Source organism: Gorilla gorilla, chromosome 2 (assembly GCF_029281585.2).
Source record: "Gorilla gorilla gorilla isolate KB3781 chromosome 2, NHGRI_mGorGor1-v2.1_pri, whole genome shotgun sequence".
Lineage (NCBI taxonomy): Eukaryota > Metazoa > Chordata > Mammalia > Primates > Hominidae > Gorilla > Gorilla gorilla.
The window spans coordinates 147,212,121-147,229,716 of NC_086017.1; the positions used below are offsets into that span (position 1 = coordinate 147,212,121).

General features: G+C 39.1%; 1 protein-coding gene across 7 annotated transcripts in view; it reads left to right on the forward strand.

The window, feature by feature from the left end:
- Positions 1-17,596, forward strand: part of PPP2R3A (protein phosphatase 2 regulatory subunit B''alpha) — a 206,535-nt gene that overhangs the window by 58,109 nt on the left and 130,830 nt on the right. For 6 of the 7 annotated variants that reach the window (XM_004037696.5, XM_055382948.2, XM_063704231.1 and 3 more), the window contains 2 exons: positions 2,856-3,122; positions 16,961-17,064. In XM_004037696.5, coding sequence (XP_004037744.2) covers positions 2,856-3,122; positions 16,961-17,064 — 371 coding nt within the window. The remainder of the gene's footprint in view (positions 1-2,855; positions 3,123-16,960; positions 17,065-17,596) is intronic. The other variant, XM_063704230.1, reaches the window with a different exon arrangement.

Here is a 17,596-nt window from a genome sequence, read left to right on the forward strand (position 1 = left end):
TCTGACCCAGAATAATCTCAAATTATTGGGGTAAATATGAAATTGCTTTTTTGTAGGTCAAAAATGATCAAATATTGGAAATGCTACAGTGACATAATAGCACAAGGATACTATTCTGAATGAATATCTAAATGATACTGTGTTTATAGGGAAAGACAAATGGAGAATTGAAATACTTTACCCAGCTAATTCTATTCTAATGCTGCTCCTAGACTGGACTGAAACCACTGTATCCAAAGTGAGCAGATGCTAAACTTGCTAGTAAATCTGGCAGAATTTATGTTACTAGGTTTTCTTCCATAATGTTTGTAAACTACCAGTTTTATTCAGCTACTTTAAGGTTTAAATTATATATCTCCTGTAGAACTCAATAGAAAGTAAATTGAGTATCCAAAAGCTCAAAATAAATGCATTATTTTAATGTTATTTTCCTTTTAAATATTAACATCAGTTTTATTAAATATGGAATTGACCAGTGGATTAATAGTTACCTATCAGTGAATTGCTCTGTGTTAAGTACACTAAGAAAAGCAGAACAGAATATTTTATAATCAGATATTTTCCCATTCAAATAAAATCTTTGGCAGCCAGTGTTCTGAATATCACTTATTTCTGTCAAAGCAAAAGCGCAGAGTTAACATTGAAGACCTTGCTCTAAACCTTTCCCACTAGTATGTATTCATGAGACTCTCAGGTTTCATCCCTGCTGGCACCAGTGGTCTTAATTCTATGGGCATAACTGCCCTAGATGTGACACCACAGAAAACATTGGTGATTGTACACCTGAACCTCACAAATCTCTTTCAGCATAGAATAATGGAAAAGGAATGACCCTAATATAAATGGTCTAGGTAAAGCCCCTGAAGAATTGTGTGCCTTACTTTAGAATTTTAAGAACACTTTGAATAATAATAATAACTTATTGACTTACGGGACTGTGTAATATTTACAGATTTAGCATTAAGGCAGAGAGAAATGTTTATTGAAAATGGATTGTCAATTTGTTAACTCAAAAGTGGTTTGTAAACTTCAAATTGCTTTACATATGCAAATGATTATTTTATTATTGAATCTGAAAGATTATGCCAAATTATGCTTCAGCTAATTTTTTGAGAATCTCATCCTTTGGTCTTGTCATTCATCTTCTTGCATGATAGATGGATCTCTGCCCGGCACTGTTCTAAACCTTTTACCTATATTACATCTTGTAATTTCCATTAATCCTCACAACAACCTTCTAAGAAGTAGACATTGTAATTTCTGTTTTATTATTGAAATTCCAAAAGGTTAAGTAACCATTTTGAGGTCACAGAGTAGTAAGCCATCAGTGCTTTAAGTTTTTCATATTTCATTGGTATCACTTCCCTTTGTTCTGTTTCTTCCTTGACTATTGCTTTATATGGGTGACATCCTGATACTGTAGCAAAGACATGGTGTGACAACTGGCCTTCATATCCCTAACAGTCTTAATATATGAGCAGACTCCATTCTGTGTATTAATGTCAGATATTAACACAGGGAAATTGGGCTATTATGACAAAAATAGGAGATTTAACCATTTTCATATATTTATATGAATAAATCTTATCTCTATAAAACTCACATTTTTAAGGGTAGCTAAAATTTTTATCATGATTTTTAAAATTATGTTATAAACCTATATGTTAAGAAATATGATAGATATATTTCTTACAGATATATCATTGTTCAAACTTTAGAGATGGCATTAGGGTAATTTAAGGAAGAAATTTGAATAATACTTTGTGTTCATAATACCTATACAATGTATTTAGCTAGTCAACAGTTGTGTTCATCTTTCATACTTTACGTAGCATCTAATACAGTACCATGCTCATGAGCCTTGATAATTTGGCCATTAATTAAGAGTGGAAATTAGAACTATGAAAATCCTCATGGAATCTTTTTTGCTTTTTCCGGTAAGAATCTCAGAACTAAATTTAGTCTTTATTGGTAAGATAAATTTCTACCTGAATAATGGTGTACCTCCCCTCCCTTTTTCCTAAATCATGGGCAATCTTAATTTCCTCGTTGCCTCCCCGCCACTCTTTACTGACCTTTCTAATGTCTGTTTATAGTATGCCACATCAAATCATTTTTTTAAAAGAAGAAGAATATAAACTGTAAATGAGTTATTAAACTGTAAAGGGAGTTTGGTTGTGATGAAATTAATGACCATGGTTTTTGCCTATTGGAGCAAACCACAAATAAGATACATGTGTATCTTGCAGAAAATGGCATGGCCCTAGTGGCAAATAAGCCAGGTAGGGGACATTTCAGAACTAAAATGCTTTAATTTTCTTAACAAAGATGTTCTCAGCATCAAGGGCTGGCAGTGATTCTACCTCAGCAAAGTCAAACTAGAGAAGGTAAAAGGAGCCCCTTCCCCAAATACTTTTTGGATATATATATTTAAAAGGAACTTGTTTTTGCCTGTTGAAAGAGAGGTAAAAGTCACAGAAAGACCAAGAACTGTCTTCAAAAAGAATGTATTAATCCAGTTCCAACAGAGTGAGAATACACCTTGAGATTCTTAATATATCAACTAACATTGCTCTTTGAGTCTTTTGAAATGTCTGCCAAATAGTTGATGGAGAAACCTATGTATTTTTTTAAACGTAAATCTATGTAAACTTGAGTACTGGCAGATAATTAATAAATTAATTAATTTAGTGCAGATAAGCATTCCCTAGAAACATGCTTGCCACCTTTAAGAGTACAGTGAACCCTTAATCTCTCCTGTCTCTGATTGTGGTTTCTTATATTGCTGGTGAGGATTTTCAGTAAATGAATACTGTTTAAATTTTTTGTGTCTCATAATCTTATTTTTCTTTTAGATTCAAAATAAACCAGAAAAGAAACCTGGAACACCACTCCCACCTCCAGCCACCTCTCCAAGTAGTCCCCGACCTCTCTCCCCGGTTCCCCATGTGAATAATGTTGTGAATGCGCCATTGTCCATAAACATTCCACGGTTCTACTTTCCTGAAGGACTCCCAGATACCTGTAGTAATCATGAACAAACTCTAAGCAGAATTGAAACTGCTTTCATGGATATTGAAGATCAGAAAGCAGACATTTATGAAATGGGGAAAATTGCGAAGGTAATGTAACTACTAAATGATTTACAATCTCCCCTTCTTTAGAAACCCTGATCCCCTCCCCTTCTCTAGAAACCCGGATCCCCCGCCCTTCACTGCCTCTTTGCTCTGTTTTTAAGCATGCATGGAGTTGTTGTTTTTCCCATAGTGATCTTCCATTTCAACCTCCTATTTAATATAAGAACCCCTTCCAAGACATCACCAACTCATAAATTCATTCTCTGCTTGAATGCTTTCAGAGGCTAGAAGCTCTACCTTGCCAGGCAGCCTGGTCTATTGTCAAATACTTGTTTGTTAGAAAATGTTTCCTTGTGCTGAATAGGAATCTGATTTTTAGTCTCACCCATTGATCATAACTGCCCTAATGCCAGACAAGGAAGCATTAGACCATCTCAATACAGTCATTTTACCCAGAAATAAATGGATTTGACAATAGGAAGCAAGTCTTTGGAACTTTCAAATATATCCAACTGCTTCTGAGTTAAAATCTTATCCCCCTATTGTCAGGACTACTCTGACTTGATTCTGTGCCTCCAGCCTCCTCCCAGAACAGTTAATACTTAGCATAACCATCAGATTATATTTGATTATGCCATTTCCCAATTTAGCAATATTCAAGAATTCCCACCCTCTATAGCAGTGCTTTGTTTTGTTTGGGCTTTATTTTTATTATGCATAAATATTGAAGAGTCAGGTCACACTTCAGGCTTTAGCAGTAGTTTAGGCTGTGCTTCAAGAGGCAGAGGGGTTTAGAAGGCTAAGGGCTGCATGGAGCCAAGTAGGAGACCAAGTGAGAATACCTAAGAGCCCGTGCACACTTCCACTGAGAAGGGTTCCCCTGCTTTCAGGAGTAATGTTAAAAAGTTGGAAAACTACCATTCTTCAGGATAAACCTCAAACTTCTCTTCCTGGCATTCCATGGCTTCCACAGCCTGGCCCCAGAGTTTCTTTCCAAACTTGCCTAAAACTTTCCTGTATAAGCGTGATCCTCTTGCCCTCTCATAGGCACACCTCTGCATTTGGGCTCTCAGAGTTCTCCCTCCAGAGTGGGCTTCCCCTCCTGCCAACCTCCTCAGCATCCACTTTGTTGAAGACCTAGCTTCCATTGTGTATTATTGGAGAAGTCCCTGAACCCTCACTTGTCATGCCCTGCCCTACCTCTGACCTCACAAAGCATTTGTCATTGCTGTTAAATGATATGTAACTAGAGTGATTTTAAAGGAAATGAGAAGGAATTCTTTGTTCTCTTTCTTCATTCCCCCTTCTTAAAAATTGCTTGTTGATACCCTAGATGCTTCTAATGAAAAACTCATTCCGGAAATAAGAGCTTATCTGTTTCCATTCCATTTTACTTATGAGGGAACTGCAGTTCTACAAGTACTTACCTGAAGTCACAGAGCTAGTTCATGCCGGGAGACAAGTTGTCTAACTTCTAGCACAGTGCTGTTTCTACATATGTCATCTCCCTGGACATGTGGTCACAGTAACTAACTTCCAGTTAATAGCCACCCAAATATATTACAAGTTCTTTAAGGGCATTCAGGGTTTTCTTACCCAATTCTTTTAGAGGTGGCTATCGCGTTAGATGACAGAACCCTGATGATAAAATTTCTGAATGGGCTGGAACTATGGCTGTAAATCCAAAAGATAAAATTTAACAAGGCTGAATGAAATCTGCATTTGGAGGTAATATGGTAACTACATAAATGCCAACAGGGTTGTTGTTGTTGTTGTTTTTTGTTGTTGTTTTGTTTTGTTTTGTTTTTTGAGACAGAGTTTCACTCTTGTTGCCTGGGCTGGAGTGCAATGGTGCTATCTCGGCACACCACAATCTCCACCTCCCAGATTCAAGCGATTCTCCTGCCTCAGCCTCCCAAGTAGCTGGGATTACAGGCATGCACCACCATGCCCGGCTAATTTTTGTATTTTTAGTAGAGGTGGGGTTTCTCCATGTTGGTCAGGCTGGTCTCAAACTCCCGACCTCAGGTTATCCGCCCACCTCGGCCTCCCAAAGTGCTGAGATTACACCAACAGGGTATTTCTAACACGAGAGCAATTTGTGTGAAAGAGACAGAAGGTTTAATGGCTTGCCTCAGGTAAGCAGACAAAGAGAAACTTTCCAGATTAGGGCATAGTAATTCCCTGGTACAGTGCTGAGGTCACCATGTCTGGAGAGCCCTTCTTCCTCTGAATATTCCCAACTGCTGACTGAGGAGCCCATTCTCCTGTGTCTTTGTACTGCTCTGCCTCCACATCCTTTATGGTCTGGCCTCCCATTCCTGTGCCGTGGTAGCCCTGCCTTGCTCTGTGGCTCGGGGCCCTGCTAGCACTCCACAGATTCAGTGAGAGGAGAGCAGAAAGCCTGAAGACTCCACAGTGCTCAAGGGAGGTGTCAAAAAGAATATAGTCAAGGCAAGATAGAGGTCTCTGGAAGGTGGGGAGCCGGAGGAACGACTTTGCCATTTATGTGCAGTGAGAATCAGTCTGTATGTGGCATCAGAAAAAAACAGCAGTGTTGAAACTGACAGATAACATGGAGAAGTTTAAAAAGATAGAAAACTAATTTGTTTAGCCATAGTGACAGTCATTTATGTAACAATTTGCTACTTATACCTAATAATTGTGGTGCAATAGCCATTATACATATATATGTCTGATTAACTTGTCTGAATTATACTTAATTATAGCCCTAAATTCTATTCATGGGCACCAAGCCTTTTTGTTCATTGCTCTTAGATCTTAATTGTCAGCTCAGGTAGCAAAGTAAACTGCACATACCTTTAAAAAGTTAAAACCAACACTGCATTTTTATAAAATGAGGATGCGTGGCCAGGCATAGTAACTCATGCCTATAATCCCGGGACTTTGGGAGGTCGAGGCAGGAGAATCGCTTGAGCCTGGGAGTTCAAGACCAGCCTCGGCAACATAGTGAGACCCCATCTCTACAGATAATAATTTTTTAAAAATTACCTGGGTGTAGTGACATGTGCCTGTGGTCCTAGCTACTCAGGAGGCTGAGGCAGGAAGATCACCTGAGCTCAGGAGGTTGAGGCTGCAGTGAGCCATGATCACACCACCACACTCCAGCCTGGGTGACAAAGTGAGACCCCGTCTCAATAAAAAGTTGGGGCGGGGGGGATGTGTATATAATTACCTGGGAAGTTGAGGGGGATGTGTATATAATTACCTGAAAAGATATCTTGAGTGTGTCAGTTTGTTTTTTTTTTTTTTTGCCTCTTTATTCTTAAAACTGTTTATTTAAAAGTTGATTTAATCATGTCTTCCAGTTAGCTAATTCTCTTTTTTTCTAATTTTATTTCCATGGTTTGTTGGGAAACAGGTGATGTTTGGTTACACGAGTAAGTTCTTTAGTGGTGATTTGTGAGATTTTGGTGCATCCATCACCCAGGCAGTATACACTGCACCCTATATGTAGTGTTTTATCCCTCACCCCTTCCCACCCTTTACCCCTTAGTCCCCAAAGTCCATTGTGTCATTCTTATGCCTTTGCATCCTCATAGCTTAGCTCCCACTTATGAGTGAGAACATATGATGTTTGGTTTTCCATTCCTGAGTTACTTCACATGGAATAGTCTCCAATCTCATCCTGGTCACTGCGAATGCCATTAATTCATTCCTTTTTATGGCTGAGTAGTATTCCATCATATATATATATATATATACACACACATACATATATATACGTATATATATACGTATATATATGTATATATATGTGTGTGTATATATACGTATATATATGTGTGTGTATATATATATGTATACACACACACACACACACACACGCCAGTTTGTTTATCCATTTGTTGATTGATGGGCATTGGGTTGGTTTCACATTTTTGCAATTGCGAATTGTGCTGCTATAAACATGCATGTACAAGTATCTTTTTTTACAGTGACTTCTTTTCCTCTGAGTAGATACCCAGTAGTGGGATTGCTGGATCAAATGGTAGTTCTACTTTTAGTTCTTTAAAGAATCTCCACACTGTTTTCCATAGTGGTTATACTAGTTTACATTCCCACCAGCAGTGTAGAAATGTTCCCTGTTCACTGCAGCCTTGCCAACATCTACTGTTTTATTTTGTTTTGTTTTTTCAGGGGTAAGGTGGTATCACATTGTGGTTTTGCAGGGGTTAAGGTTCTTCTTGGAGGGGTAAGGTGGTATCGCATTGTGGTTTTGATTTGCATTTCCCTGATCATTAGTGACATTGAACATTTTTTATATGTTTATTGGCCATTTGTATATCTTCTTTTGAGAATTGCCTATTCATGTCATTAGCCCACTTTTTGATGGGATTATTTTTTTCTTGTTGATATGAGTTCGTTGTAGATTCTGGATATTAGTCCTTTGTCAGATGTATAGATCTTGAAGACTTTTTCCCACTCTGTGGGTTGTCTGTTTACTTGCTGACTGTTCCTTTCACCGTGCAAAACGTCTTTATTTTAATTAAGTCCTAGCAATTTATCTTTGTTTTTGTTACATTTGCTTTTGGGTTCTTGGTCATGAAATCTTTGCCTAAGCCAATGTCTAGAAGGGTTTTCCCATTGTTATCTTCTAGAATTTTTATAGTTTCAGGTCTTAGATTTAAGTCCTCAGTCCATCTTGAGTTGATTTTTGTAAAAGGTGACAGACGAGGATCAGTTTCATTCTCCTACATGTGACTAGCCAATTATCCCAGCACCATTTGTTTGAAAAGAGTATGCTTTCCCTGCTTTATGTTTTTGTTTACCTTGTCAAAGATCAGTTGACTGTAAGTATTTGGCTTTATCTCTGTGTTCTCTATTCTGTTCCACTGGTCTATGTGCCTATTTTTATAACAGTACCATGCTGTTTTGGTGACTATGGCCTTATAGTATAGTTTGAAATCAGGTAATGTGACGTGACGCCTCTAGATTTATTCTTTTTGCTTAGTCTTGCATTGGCCATGCGGGCTCTTTTTTGGTTCTGTATGAATTTTAGAATTGTTTTTTCTAATTCTGTGAAAAATGTTGATGGTATTTTTATAGGAATTGTGATGGGAATTGCATTGAGTCTGTAGATTGCTTTTGGCAGAATGGTCATTTTCGCAATATTGATTCTACCCATCCATGAGCATGGGATGTGTTTCCATTTGTTTGTGTCATCTGTGATTTCTTTCAGCAGTGGTTTGTGGTTTTACTTGTAGAGGTCTTTCACCTCCTTGGTTAGGTATATTGCTAAGTATGTTTTTTGTTTGTTTGTTTGTTTTTTGCAGCTGTTGTAAAAGGGGTCGAGTTCTTGATTTGATACTCAGCTTGCTCGCTATTGGTGTATAGAAGAGCTACTGATTCGTGTACATTAATTTTGTCTTTGAAAACTTTGCTGAATTATTTTATCAGTTCCAGGAGTTTTCTGGAGGAGTTTTTAGGATCTTCTGGGTAAACAATCATATCATCAGCAAACAGCGAGAATTTGACTTCCTCTTTTATTTATTTATTTATTTATTTATTTTTATTTTATTTTATTTTATTTTTTTCCTGAGACGGAGTCTCGCTCTGTCGCCCAGGCTGGAGTGCAGTGGCTCAATCTTGGCTCACTGCAGACTGCAAGCTCTGCCTCCCGGGTTGACACCATTCTCCTGCCTCAGCCTCCCAAGTAGCTGGGACTACAGGCGCCCACCACCATGCCCAGCTAATTTTTTGTGTTTTTAGTAGAGACGGGGTTTCACCATGTTAGCCAGGATGGTCTCGATCTCCTGACCTTGTGATCTGCCCACCTCGGCCTTCCAAAGTGCTGGGATTATAGGCGTGAGCCACCACGCCTGGCCGACTTCCTCTTTATTGATTTGGGTGCCCTTTATTTCTTTCTCTTGTTTGATTGCTCTGACTAGGACTTCCAGTACTATGTTGAAGAAGAGTAGTAAGAGTGGGCATCCTTGTCTTGTTCCAGTTCTCAGAGGGAATGCTTTCCACTTTTCCCAATTCAGTATTATGTTGGCTGTGGGCTTGTCATAGATGGCTTTTATTACATTGAGGTATGTCCCTTGTATGCCAATTTTGCTGAGAGTTTTCATCATAAAGGGATGCTGGATTTTATCAAATGCTTTTTCTCCATTTATTGAGATGATCATGTGATTTTGGTTTTTAATTCTGTTTTTGTGGTGTATCACATCTATTGACTTGCATATGTTAAACCATCCCTGCATCCCTGATATGAAACCCACTTAATCATGGTGGATTATCTGTTTGATATGTTGTTAGATTCAGTTAGCTAGTATTTTGTTAAGGATTTTAGCATCTGTGTTCATCAGGGATGTTGGTCTGTAGGTTTTTGTTTGTTTGGTTGGTTATGTCCTCCTTTCCTGGTTTTGGTGTTAGGGTGATGCCGGCTTCATAGAATGAATTAGGGAGGGTTCCCTGTTTCTCTGTCTTGTGGAATAGTGTCAGTAGGATTGGTACCAATTCTTCTTTGAATGTCTGGTAGAATTCGGCTGTGAATCCGTCTGTCCTTGACTTTTTTTGTTGGTAATTTTTAAACTACCATTTCAATATCACTGCTTGTTACTGGTCTGTTCAGGGTATCTAATTCTTCCTGATTTAAGCTAGAAGGGTTGTATTTTCCCAGGAATTTATCCATCTCTTCTAGGTTTTCTAGTTTATGTGTGTAAAGGTGTTCATAGTAACCTTGAATGATCTTCTGTATTTCTGTGGTGTCAGTTGTAATATCTCCTGTTTTGTTTCTTATTGAGCTTATTTGGATTTTCTCTCTTCTTTTCTTAGTTAGTCTTGCTAATTGTCTATCAATTTTATTTATCTTTTCAAAGAACTAGCTTTTTGTTTCATTTATTTTTTGTATTTTTTTTCTTTTGTATTATTTTTTTCAATCTCATTTAGTTCTGCTCTGATCCTGGTCATTTCCTTTCTCCTGCTGGGTTTGGGTTTGGTTTGTTCCATTCTTGTTTCTCTAATTCCTTGAGGTGTGACCTTAGATTGTCTGTTTGTGCTCTTTCAGACTTTTTTTCTTTTTTTTTTTTTGAGACAGAATCTCTCTCTGTTGCCAGGCCGGAGTGCAGTGGCGTGATCTTGGCTCACTGCAGCCAGCACCTCCTGGGTTCAAGTGATTCTCCTGCCTCAGCCTCCTGAGTAGGTGGGACTACAGGTGTGCACTACCACACCCAGCTAATTTTTGTATTTTTTAGTAGAGACAGGGTTTCACCATGTTTGCCAGGATGGTCTCGACCTCTTGACCTCATGAACCACCGACCTCGGCCTCCCAAAGTGCTGGGATGATGGGCGTGAGCCACTGCGCCCAGCCCAGACTTTTTGATGTAGGCGTTTAGGGCTATGAACTTTTCTCTTAGCATTGCCTTTGCTGTGTCCCAGAGGGTTTGATAGGTTGTGTCACTATTGTCATTCAGTTTGAAGAATGTTTTAATTTCCATCTTGATTTCATTTTTGACCCAGTGATCATTCAGGAGCAGGTTATTTAATTTCCATGTATTTGCATGGTTTTGAGGGTTCCTTTTGGAGTTGATTTCAGGTTTTATTCCACTGTAGTCTGAGAGAGTGCTTGATATAATTTCAATTTTCTTAAATGTATTGAGGCTTGTTTTGTGGCCTCTTCTATGGTCTATCTTGGAGAAAGTTCCATGTGCTGTTGAATAGAATGCATATTCTGCAGTTGTTAGCTGGAATGTTCTGTATATGTCTGTGAAGTCCATTTGTTCCAGGGCATAGTTTAAATCCATTGTTTGTTTATTGACTTTCTGTCTTGACCTGTTTAGTGCTGTCAGTGGAGTACTGAAGTCCCCCACTCTTGTTGTGTTAAACTGTCTGTCTCATTTCTTAGGTCTATTAGTAATTGTTTTATAAATTTGGGAGCTCCAGTGTTAGTGCATATATGTTTAGGATTGTGGTATTTTCCTGTTGGAAAAGGCCTTTTATCATTATGTAATGTCCCTCTTTTTCTTTTTTAACTGTTGTTCCTTTAAAGTTTGTCTGATATAAGAATAGCCACTCCTCACTTTTGGTGTCCATTTGCCTGAAATGTCTTTTTCCACTCCTTTACCTTAAGTTTGTGCAAGTCCTTATGTGTTAGGTGAGTCTCTTGAAGGCAGCAGATAATTGGTTGGTGAATTCTTATCAATTCTTCAATTCTGTATCTTTAAGTGGAGTATTTAGGCCATTTACATTCAACATTAGTAGTGAGATATGAGGTACCATTCCATTCATCATGCTATTTGTTTCCTGTATATCTTGGTTTTTTGTTTTTGTTTTTTAAATTGCATTTTTGTTTTATAGGTCCTGTGGGATTTATGCTTTAAAGAGGTTCTGTTTTGGGTGTTTCCAGGATTTGTTTCAAGATTTAGAGCTCCTTTTATCAGTTCTTGTAGTGGTGGCTTGGTAGTGGCGAATTCTCTCAGCATTTGTTTTTCTGAAAAAGACTATCTTTTCTTTATATATGAAGCTTAGTTTCGCTGGATACAAAATTTTGGCTGATAATTGTTTTGTTTGAGGAGGCTGAAGATAGGGTCGCAATTCCTTCTAGCTTGTAGGGCTCTGCTGAGAAATCTGCTGTTAATCTGATAGGTTTTCCTTTTTAGGTTACGTAGTACTTTGGTGTCACCACTCTTAAGATTCTTTCCTTTATCTTAACTTTAGATTACCTGATGACAGTGTGCCTAGGCAGTGATCTTTGTGTGATGAATTTCCCAGATGTTCTTTGTGCTTCTTGTATTTGGATGTCTAGGTCTCTAGCAAGGCTGGGGAAGTTTTCCTCAATTATTCTCCCAAGTATGTTTTCCAAACTTTAAATTTATCTTCCTCAGGAACACCAATCAATCTTAGGTTTGGTCTTTTAACATAATTCTTGACTCCTTAGAGGCTTTGTTCATATTTTCTTTTTTTTTTTCTTTGTCTTTGTTGGATTGGGTTAATTTGAAGACCTTGTCTTTGAGCTCTGAATTTCTTTCTTCTGCTTGTTCAGTTCCATTGCTGACACTTTCCAGAGCATTTTGCATTTCTATAAGTGTGTCCATTGTTTCCTGAAGTTTTGATTGTTTTTTATTTATGCTATTTCCTTGAATATTTTTCCCTTCACTTGTATCATTTTTTGGATTTCCTTACATTGGGTTTCGCCTTTCTCTGATGCCTCCCTGATTAGCTTAATAACTAACCTTCTGAATTCTTTTTCAGGTAAATCAGGGATTTATTCTTGGTTTGGGTCCATTGCTGATGAGCTAGTGTGATTTTTTGGAGGTATTAAAGAACATTGTTTTGCCATATAACCAGAGTTGGTTTTCGGGTTCCTTCTCATATGGGTAGGCTCTGTCAGAGGGAAGGTCTAGGGCTGAAGGCTGTTAGTCAGATTCTTTTGTCCCACGGGGTGTTCCCTTGATTTAGTACTCTCCCCCTTTTCCTATGGATGTGGCTTCTTGAGAGCCAAGCTGTAGTGATTATCTCTCTTCTGGATCTAGCCGCCCAGCAAGTCCAGGCTCTGGACTGCTACTGTGGGTTGTCTGCACAGCGTCCTGTGATGTGAACCCTCTGTGGGTCTCTCAGCCGTGTATACCAGCACAGTATTTGGGGTGCCTCTTGGGTCCCACAGGAACAGTCCGCTTCCTTCAGGGGGTCTTTGGGTCTTCTCAGGTTTCCTGATTTATTCCTGCAGTTGTTCTGGAGCAAAAATTCTCACTGCAAGCCTCCACACACTGCTCTGTCTGTCCCAAGTTGGAGCTGCAGTCTAGTCCTGTCTCCCGTCCACCATGATCCCCTCAGTCCTCAGAGACTTTTTATTACTCCTAATTCTCTTTTAATTTAGCTTTTACTTGGCTATTGCAGTCTATTAGTACTCACTAAGTCATCCTTATTTTCGACAATTCTTTACTATGCATGCAAGTCTTTTCTGGTACCAGGCAGTGAGCTCTGTGTCTCCAGCACTTACTGTTCATATTCTTATGATAGGTTGGCATAGGAAAAAGGAGAAGAGAGGCAACCTTTAAGGAGTAAGGAGGAGAGAGTTTGTTAGAGCAATAAATGAATGTTCTTATGGATTCTTGTAGTTTATAAAGTTATTTGGAAGACCAGCTGGAGTTTGCTGCTTACTCTTAGTGGCACTCAAGTGTAGCTGTAAAGACTGGGATCTGTTTTTAAGTGCCTAGAAAACTCTATGTTTATGGAATCTGCATCTGTTGGTGAAGTTTAGCTCATTCATCTTAGACCTCAAACAGCCCTGAAGAACTTAATGCTTACATCTGGTTAAATTCTCAGTGTGTAGTTTGTACGTTTTTCCACAGCTTTAAGTAATGATAGAGAAGAAATGAATAGAGAATGAATCTCAGAGAAATGAAAGCAACTTAGGAACAGAAACAGAGAAACAGTAAGAAATGCATTTTTCAGAGACTGGGCCAAAGGATTCATCATGGAGTTTTAACTTCTAGCAGAAAGTTGAGGAAAAAGAATAAGACTCTTTTCTGAACCATACAAAGCCCCGCAGCTCCTGTCTTCTGGCTGACATAGCACCATCTTTACCCGTCACACCTGTGGCCTGGAAGGTAGCCTCTCTGTACCTGAATTTCTTCATCTGCAAAATGGGATTAAAAAAATAACTGCCCTCATCTATGTGAGGATCACGTGAAGGCCAAATGAAATTACAAGCCTGAGACATCTTTAAATGTTGAAAGAAGATTACAAACATTGGGTAATCATCCTCTCCTATGTGTATCATTAGACAACCTTGCTTTGGATTATTTGTTTTGTTGGCCAGTCTTAGATCAAATCGTAGGTGTTGATCAAGTTTTCTTTGCTCCAGAACTTTGATTACCATATATTGACTCGCCTCCCCCTCTAAAAATAAGTTTCCTAAATCTATTTTCTGTATCTCTGTGTATACCCACTTGCTATCCACTCTCTTCCTTTGTAAAAAAAAAACAAAAACAAAATGTCAGTATTCACACTTCACACTTCAACAAGAAAAAGCTTGTTCTCTCTTCTATTAATAAAAGTGCTATTCTCTTGCCTTCAGATTAATACCATTTACTGTTTAGGTTCTTATTGATCTCCTGGCTCGTTTTACCTTAAATCTTTGATTTTTAAGCAGATGCAGGCTAGCATACTTTTTTTAATAGTCAGAGTGTAATGTCCATAGCCCTTACCATTCTGCCTTTCCCATTTTTTCCCTTTGTCATTTTTCCAAGGGCATAATACCCTCCTGCTGTATAACACTTGGCTACTCAGGGTACCCCACTATGAGAACAATAGGCTGACCTTTTCCAGTCTACTTCAGAACATCTTTGTTCTGTACCCTGTCTCTGAGGATTTTGCCTTTGGGTCATAATAAGTTTATTAATCTTCAGAGACTTAATCCTCCTTATGAGCTGGTGTATATCCGTTTTAATAGGAGTCTTCTGGAGAAAAGACTGTAAGAGAATGAAATTTGCTTAGTTAGTGGAAGTTACCCCACAGAAGGTGGTAAGCACACAGCCCCTGGAAGTGTTTCTGATCAGGAAGTTAAAAGATTCCTGATCCCTTCCAGTTCTGAAAAATTCATGAGTGACTCTAATGGTGGGAGTTTGAAGCACTTTGGTAAGCCAGTTCCAGCGTCTCCACACACCGTCTGTTTGTGGCTCCATTCACCCTGCCTCCATGATACAGACGATTCTTTCCCAGTAGTTGCCACTAGCCCATCACTAAGACTGTCTAAGAGCATTTTCTTGGCAAACCACCATTCTGCATGAAAGGAGAGTCTAGGATTGGGGAAAGTGGATTCAACAGCTTATACAGCCAGAGTATATTAATTGTGAGCTTTGCACCTTGGTAATCATTATTTATACAATAAACAAAATCACATGGTTGCTAAGCAACACCTTTCCCTCATTCTTGACCCCAGTGGAGGTATGAGATATTCGACCTCTGGACTTAAAAAATCTTAAATTCTGCTCTGCTTGCAGATATGCTTTATTGGCCCTGGCAGTAGCAGCCTCTTATTTCTGCCCTGTCCTTACCTCCCTTGGCTTGAATCTTGCCTTCCATATCTCCATGAACCCAGCAGCCTGGGTGTTCTTTCAGGATAACTAATGTCAGACTAGGTACTCTTCAGGCTCCTGTGGGGGTCCCCTGTGCACTGAAGTCTCACACCAGGAGCAGCTTCACCTAAGCCTAAGGTGGATGCACATCTAGTCTTCCTCTAGAGGAGAGGCTTTTCCTCTGTAGAATGATGAGGGCGCAACAGATCCTGGGTCTAATGTGAATAATAACATATTTATCTCATAACAAAATGTGACTTGTTGAAGAGTTCCACATTTGGGATATGTTTTCTGTGTGTGTAGAAATTGAGATGATTTGGAGACTATTTCTTTGCTAATAGTAACGATTGTATTATTACTTATAGCAGCAGTCCCCAACCTTTTTGGCACCAGGGACTAGTTTTGTGGAAGACAGTTTTTCCATGGATGGGGGTAGAGTGGGGGTAGTTTCAGGATGAAACTGTTCTGCCTCAGATCCTCAGGCATGCGTTAGATAGAGTGCACAACTTAGATCCCTTGCATGCACAGTTCACGATAGGGTTCACTCTCCTATAACAATCTGATGCTGCCACTGATCTGACAGGAGGTGGAGCTCAGGTGATACTGCTCGCTCACCCGCCCTTCACCTCCTGCTGTGTGGCCCAGTTCCTAACAGGCCACGGACTGGTACCTCTCCATGTGTCCATGGCCTGGGACTTGGGGACCTCTTCCTTTCAATTAAAAAAAAAATTGTCCTTTTACTCTCATGAGAAAGAGAGTTCTTACTAAATTTACCTCCCTTTTCATAGAGAATTTTTTCTCCTTCAGGTTTTTTTTAATTGAAAGGAAGAGCTTTTTATCGAGAAAAATCAATACCTTTTAGGGTACTAAAATTGTTTTATATTCATTTCCAGTCTTTCCTAAGGCTTTGTAATCATTTGTGGTAGCCTCTAATATATAAATAAATTATAGCATTTTACCTTTCATCTTTTACCTGAATTATAACCATTTAAATAGATATGATAGCTGTTTTCTTGAGCAGTCTAGGATTTTCTGGTTCTTCTTGAACCTGGGACTTAATAACATAATAGGCAAAGGAGAGAGAAGGAGATAGGTAGTGGATATTAACACGAAGTGACCAAGTAATAAAGGTGGCTGGATTTTTCTGCTTAAGGAATGAATGAAGGACATATATTACAACTGTGACATTCAGTCATTTCTTTTTCTTTCTAGAAGGTAGTAAATTTATAAGAGTGGTAAGCCAAGTGTAGTGGCTCACGCCTGTAATCCCAGCACTTTGGGAGGCTGAGGCAGGTGGATCATTTGAGATCGGAAGGTCAAGACCAGCCTGGCCAACATGGTGAAATTCCATCTCTACTAAAAATACAAAAATTTGCCAGGTGTGGTGGTGGGCACTTGTAATCCCAGCTACTCAGGAGGCTGAGTCAGGAGAATTGCTTAAACCTAGGAGGCAGAGGTTGCAGTGAGCTGAGATTGTGTCACTGCACTCCAGCCTGGGCAACAGAGCATGACTCCGTCTCAAAAAAGAAGAAAGTGGTGGGAAGGGATGCTGTTTGCTTTAACTGTCAGGTTGGAGGAGGGAATCACTTTAAATGGAGTTGGAGAAAACATAAATGAATTTCCGTTTTCTTCATTGAACATGTTCTCTTATTTTGTTTCCCCTCTGCCTCTCTCTGAATCTACCCTAGTTGATATATTTTCCTATGCTCCAGTTTTGTTCTCCTGAGGCCTCTTCCATCCACTGTGGCATGAAGGGTAAAAGCCACAAAGATCTTTTCTTTGGCCATGTCATCTCTTCATTCCCTGTTGGCTTACCCTGTATGTGTTTTCTATTTGCAGGTCTGTGGCTGTCCTCTCTATTGGAAAGCCCCCATGTTCAGGGCTGCAGGGGGAGAGAAGACAGGATTTGTGACAGCACAGTCATTCATTGCCATGTGGAGAAAGTAAGTATGTGAGCAGTCTCTCTGGGGCTAGGCAAAGAATTGTGTGACCCTCATGACATGCTTTCTAAAGGTCACCTATTTTACTCATTTATACATTTTCCCTTTACTCTTTATATCAACAAGGAAAATTCAATGATTTACAACCATTTATACCCACATACAAGTTCTTTGCCACAAGCCTTTATCTAACCTCTTTAAAAAGCAGTAAAGCAGATCTGCAGAAATCTTTCTTTAAAAACTATTTGATAGTTTATTAGTTTTACTTGGTTTTTCTTGTTGTTTTTTATTTTTGTTTATTTTTTTTTTTTTTTTTGAGACAGAATGTCACTTTTTTGCCCAGGCTAGTGTGCAGAGACCCAATGATAGCTCACTGCAGCCCCAAACTCTTGGGCTCAAGTGATAATCCTATCTCAGCCTCCTAAGTAGCTGGGACTACAGGCAGGCACCACCACACCTGGCTAATTTTTATAGAGACTGGATCTCACTCTGTTGCCCAGGCTGGTCATAAACTCCTGGCCTTAAGCAATCCTCC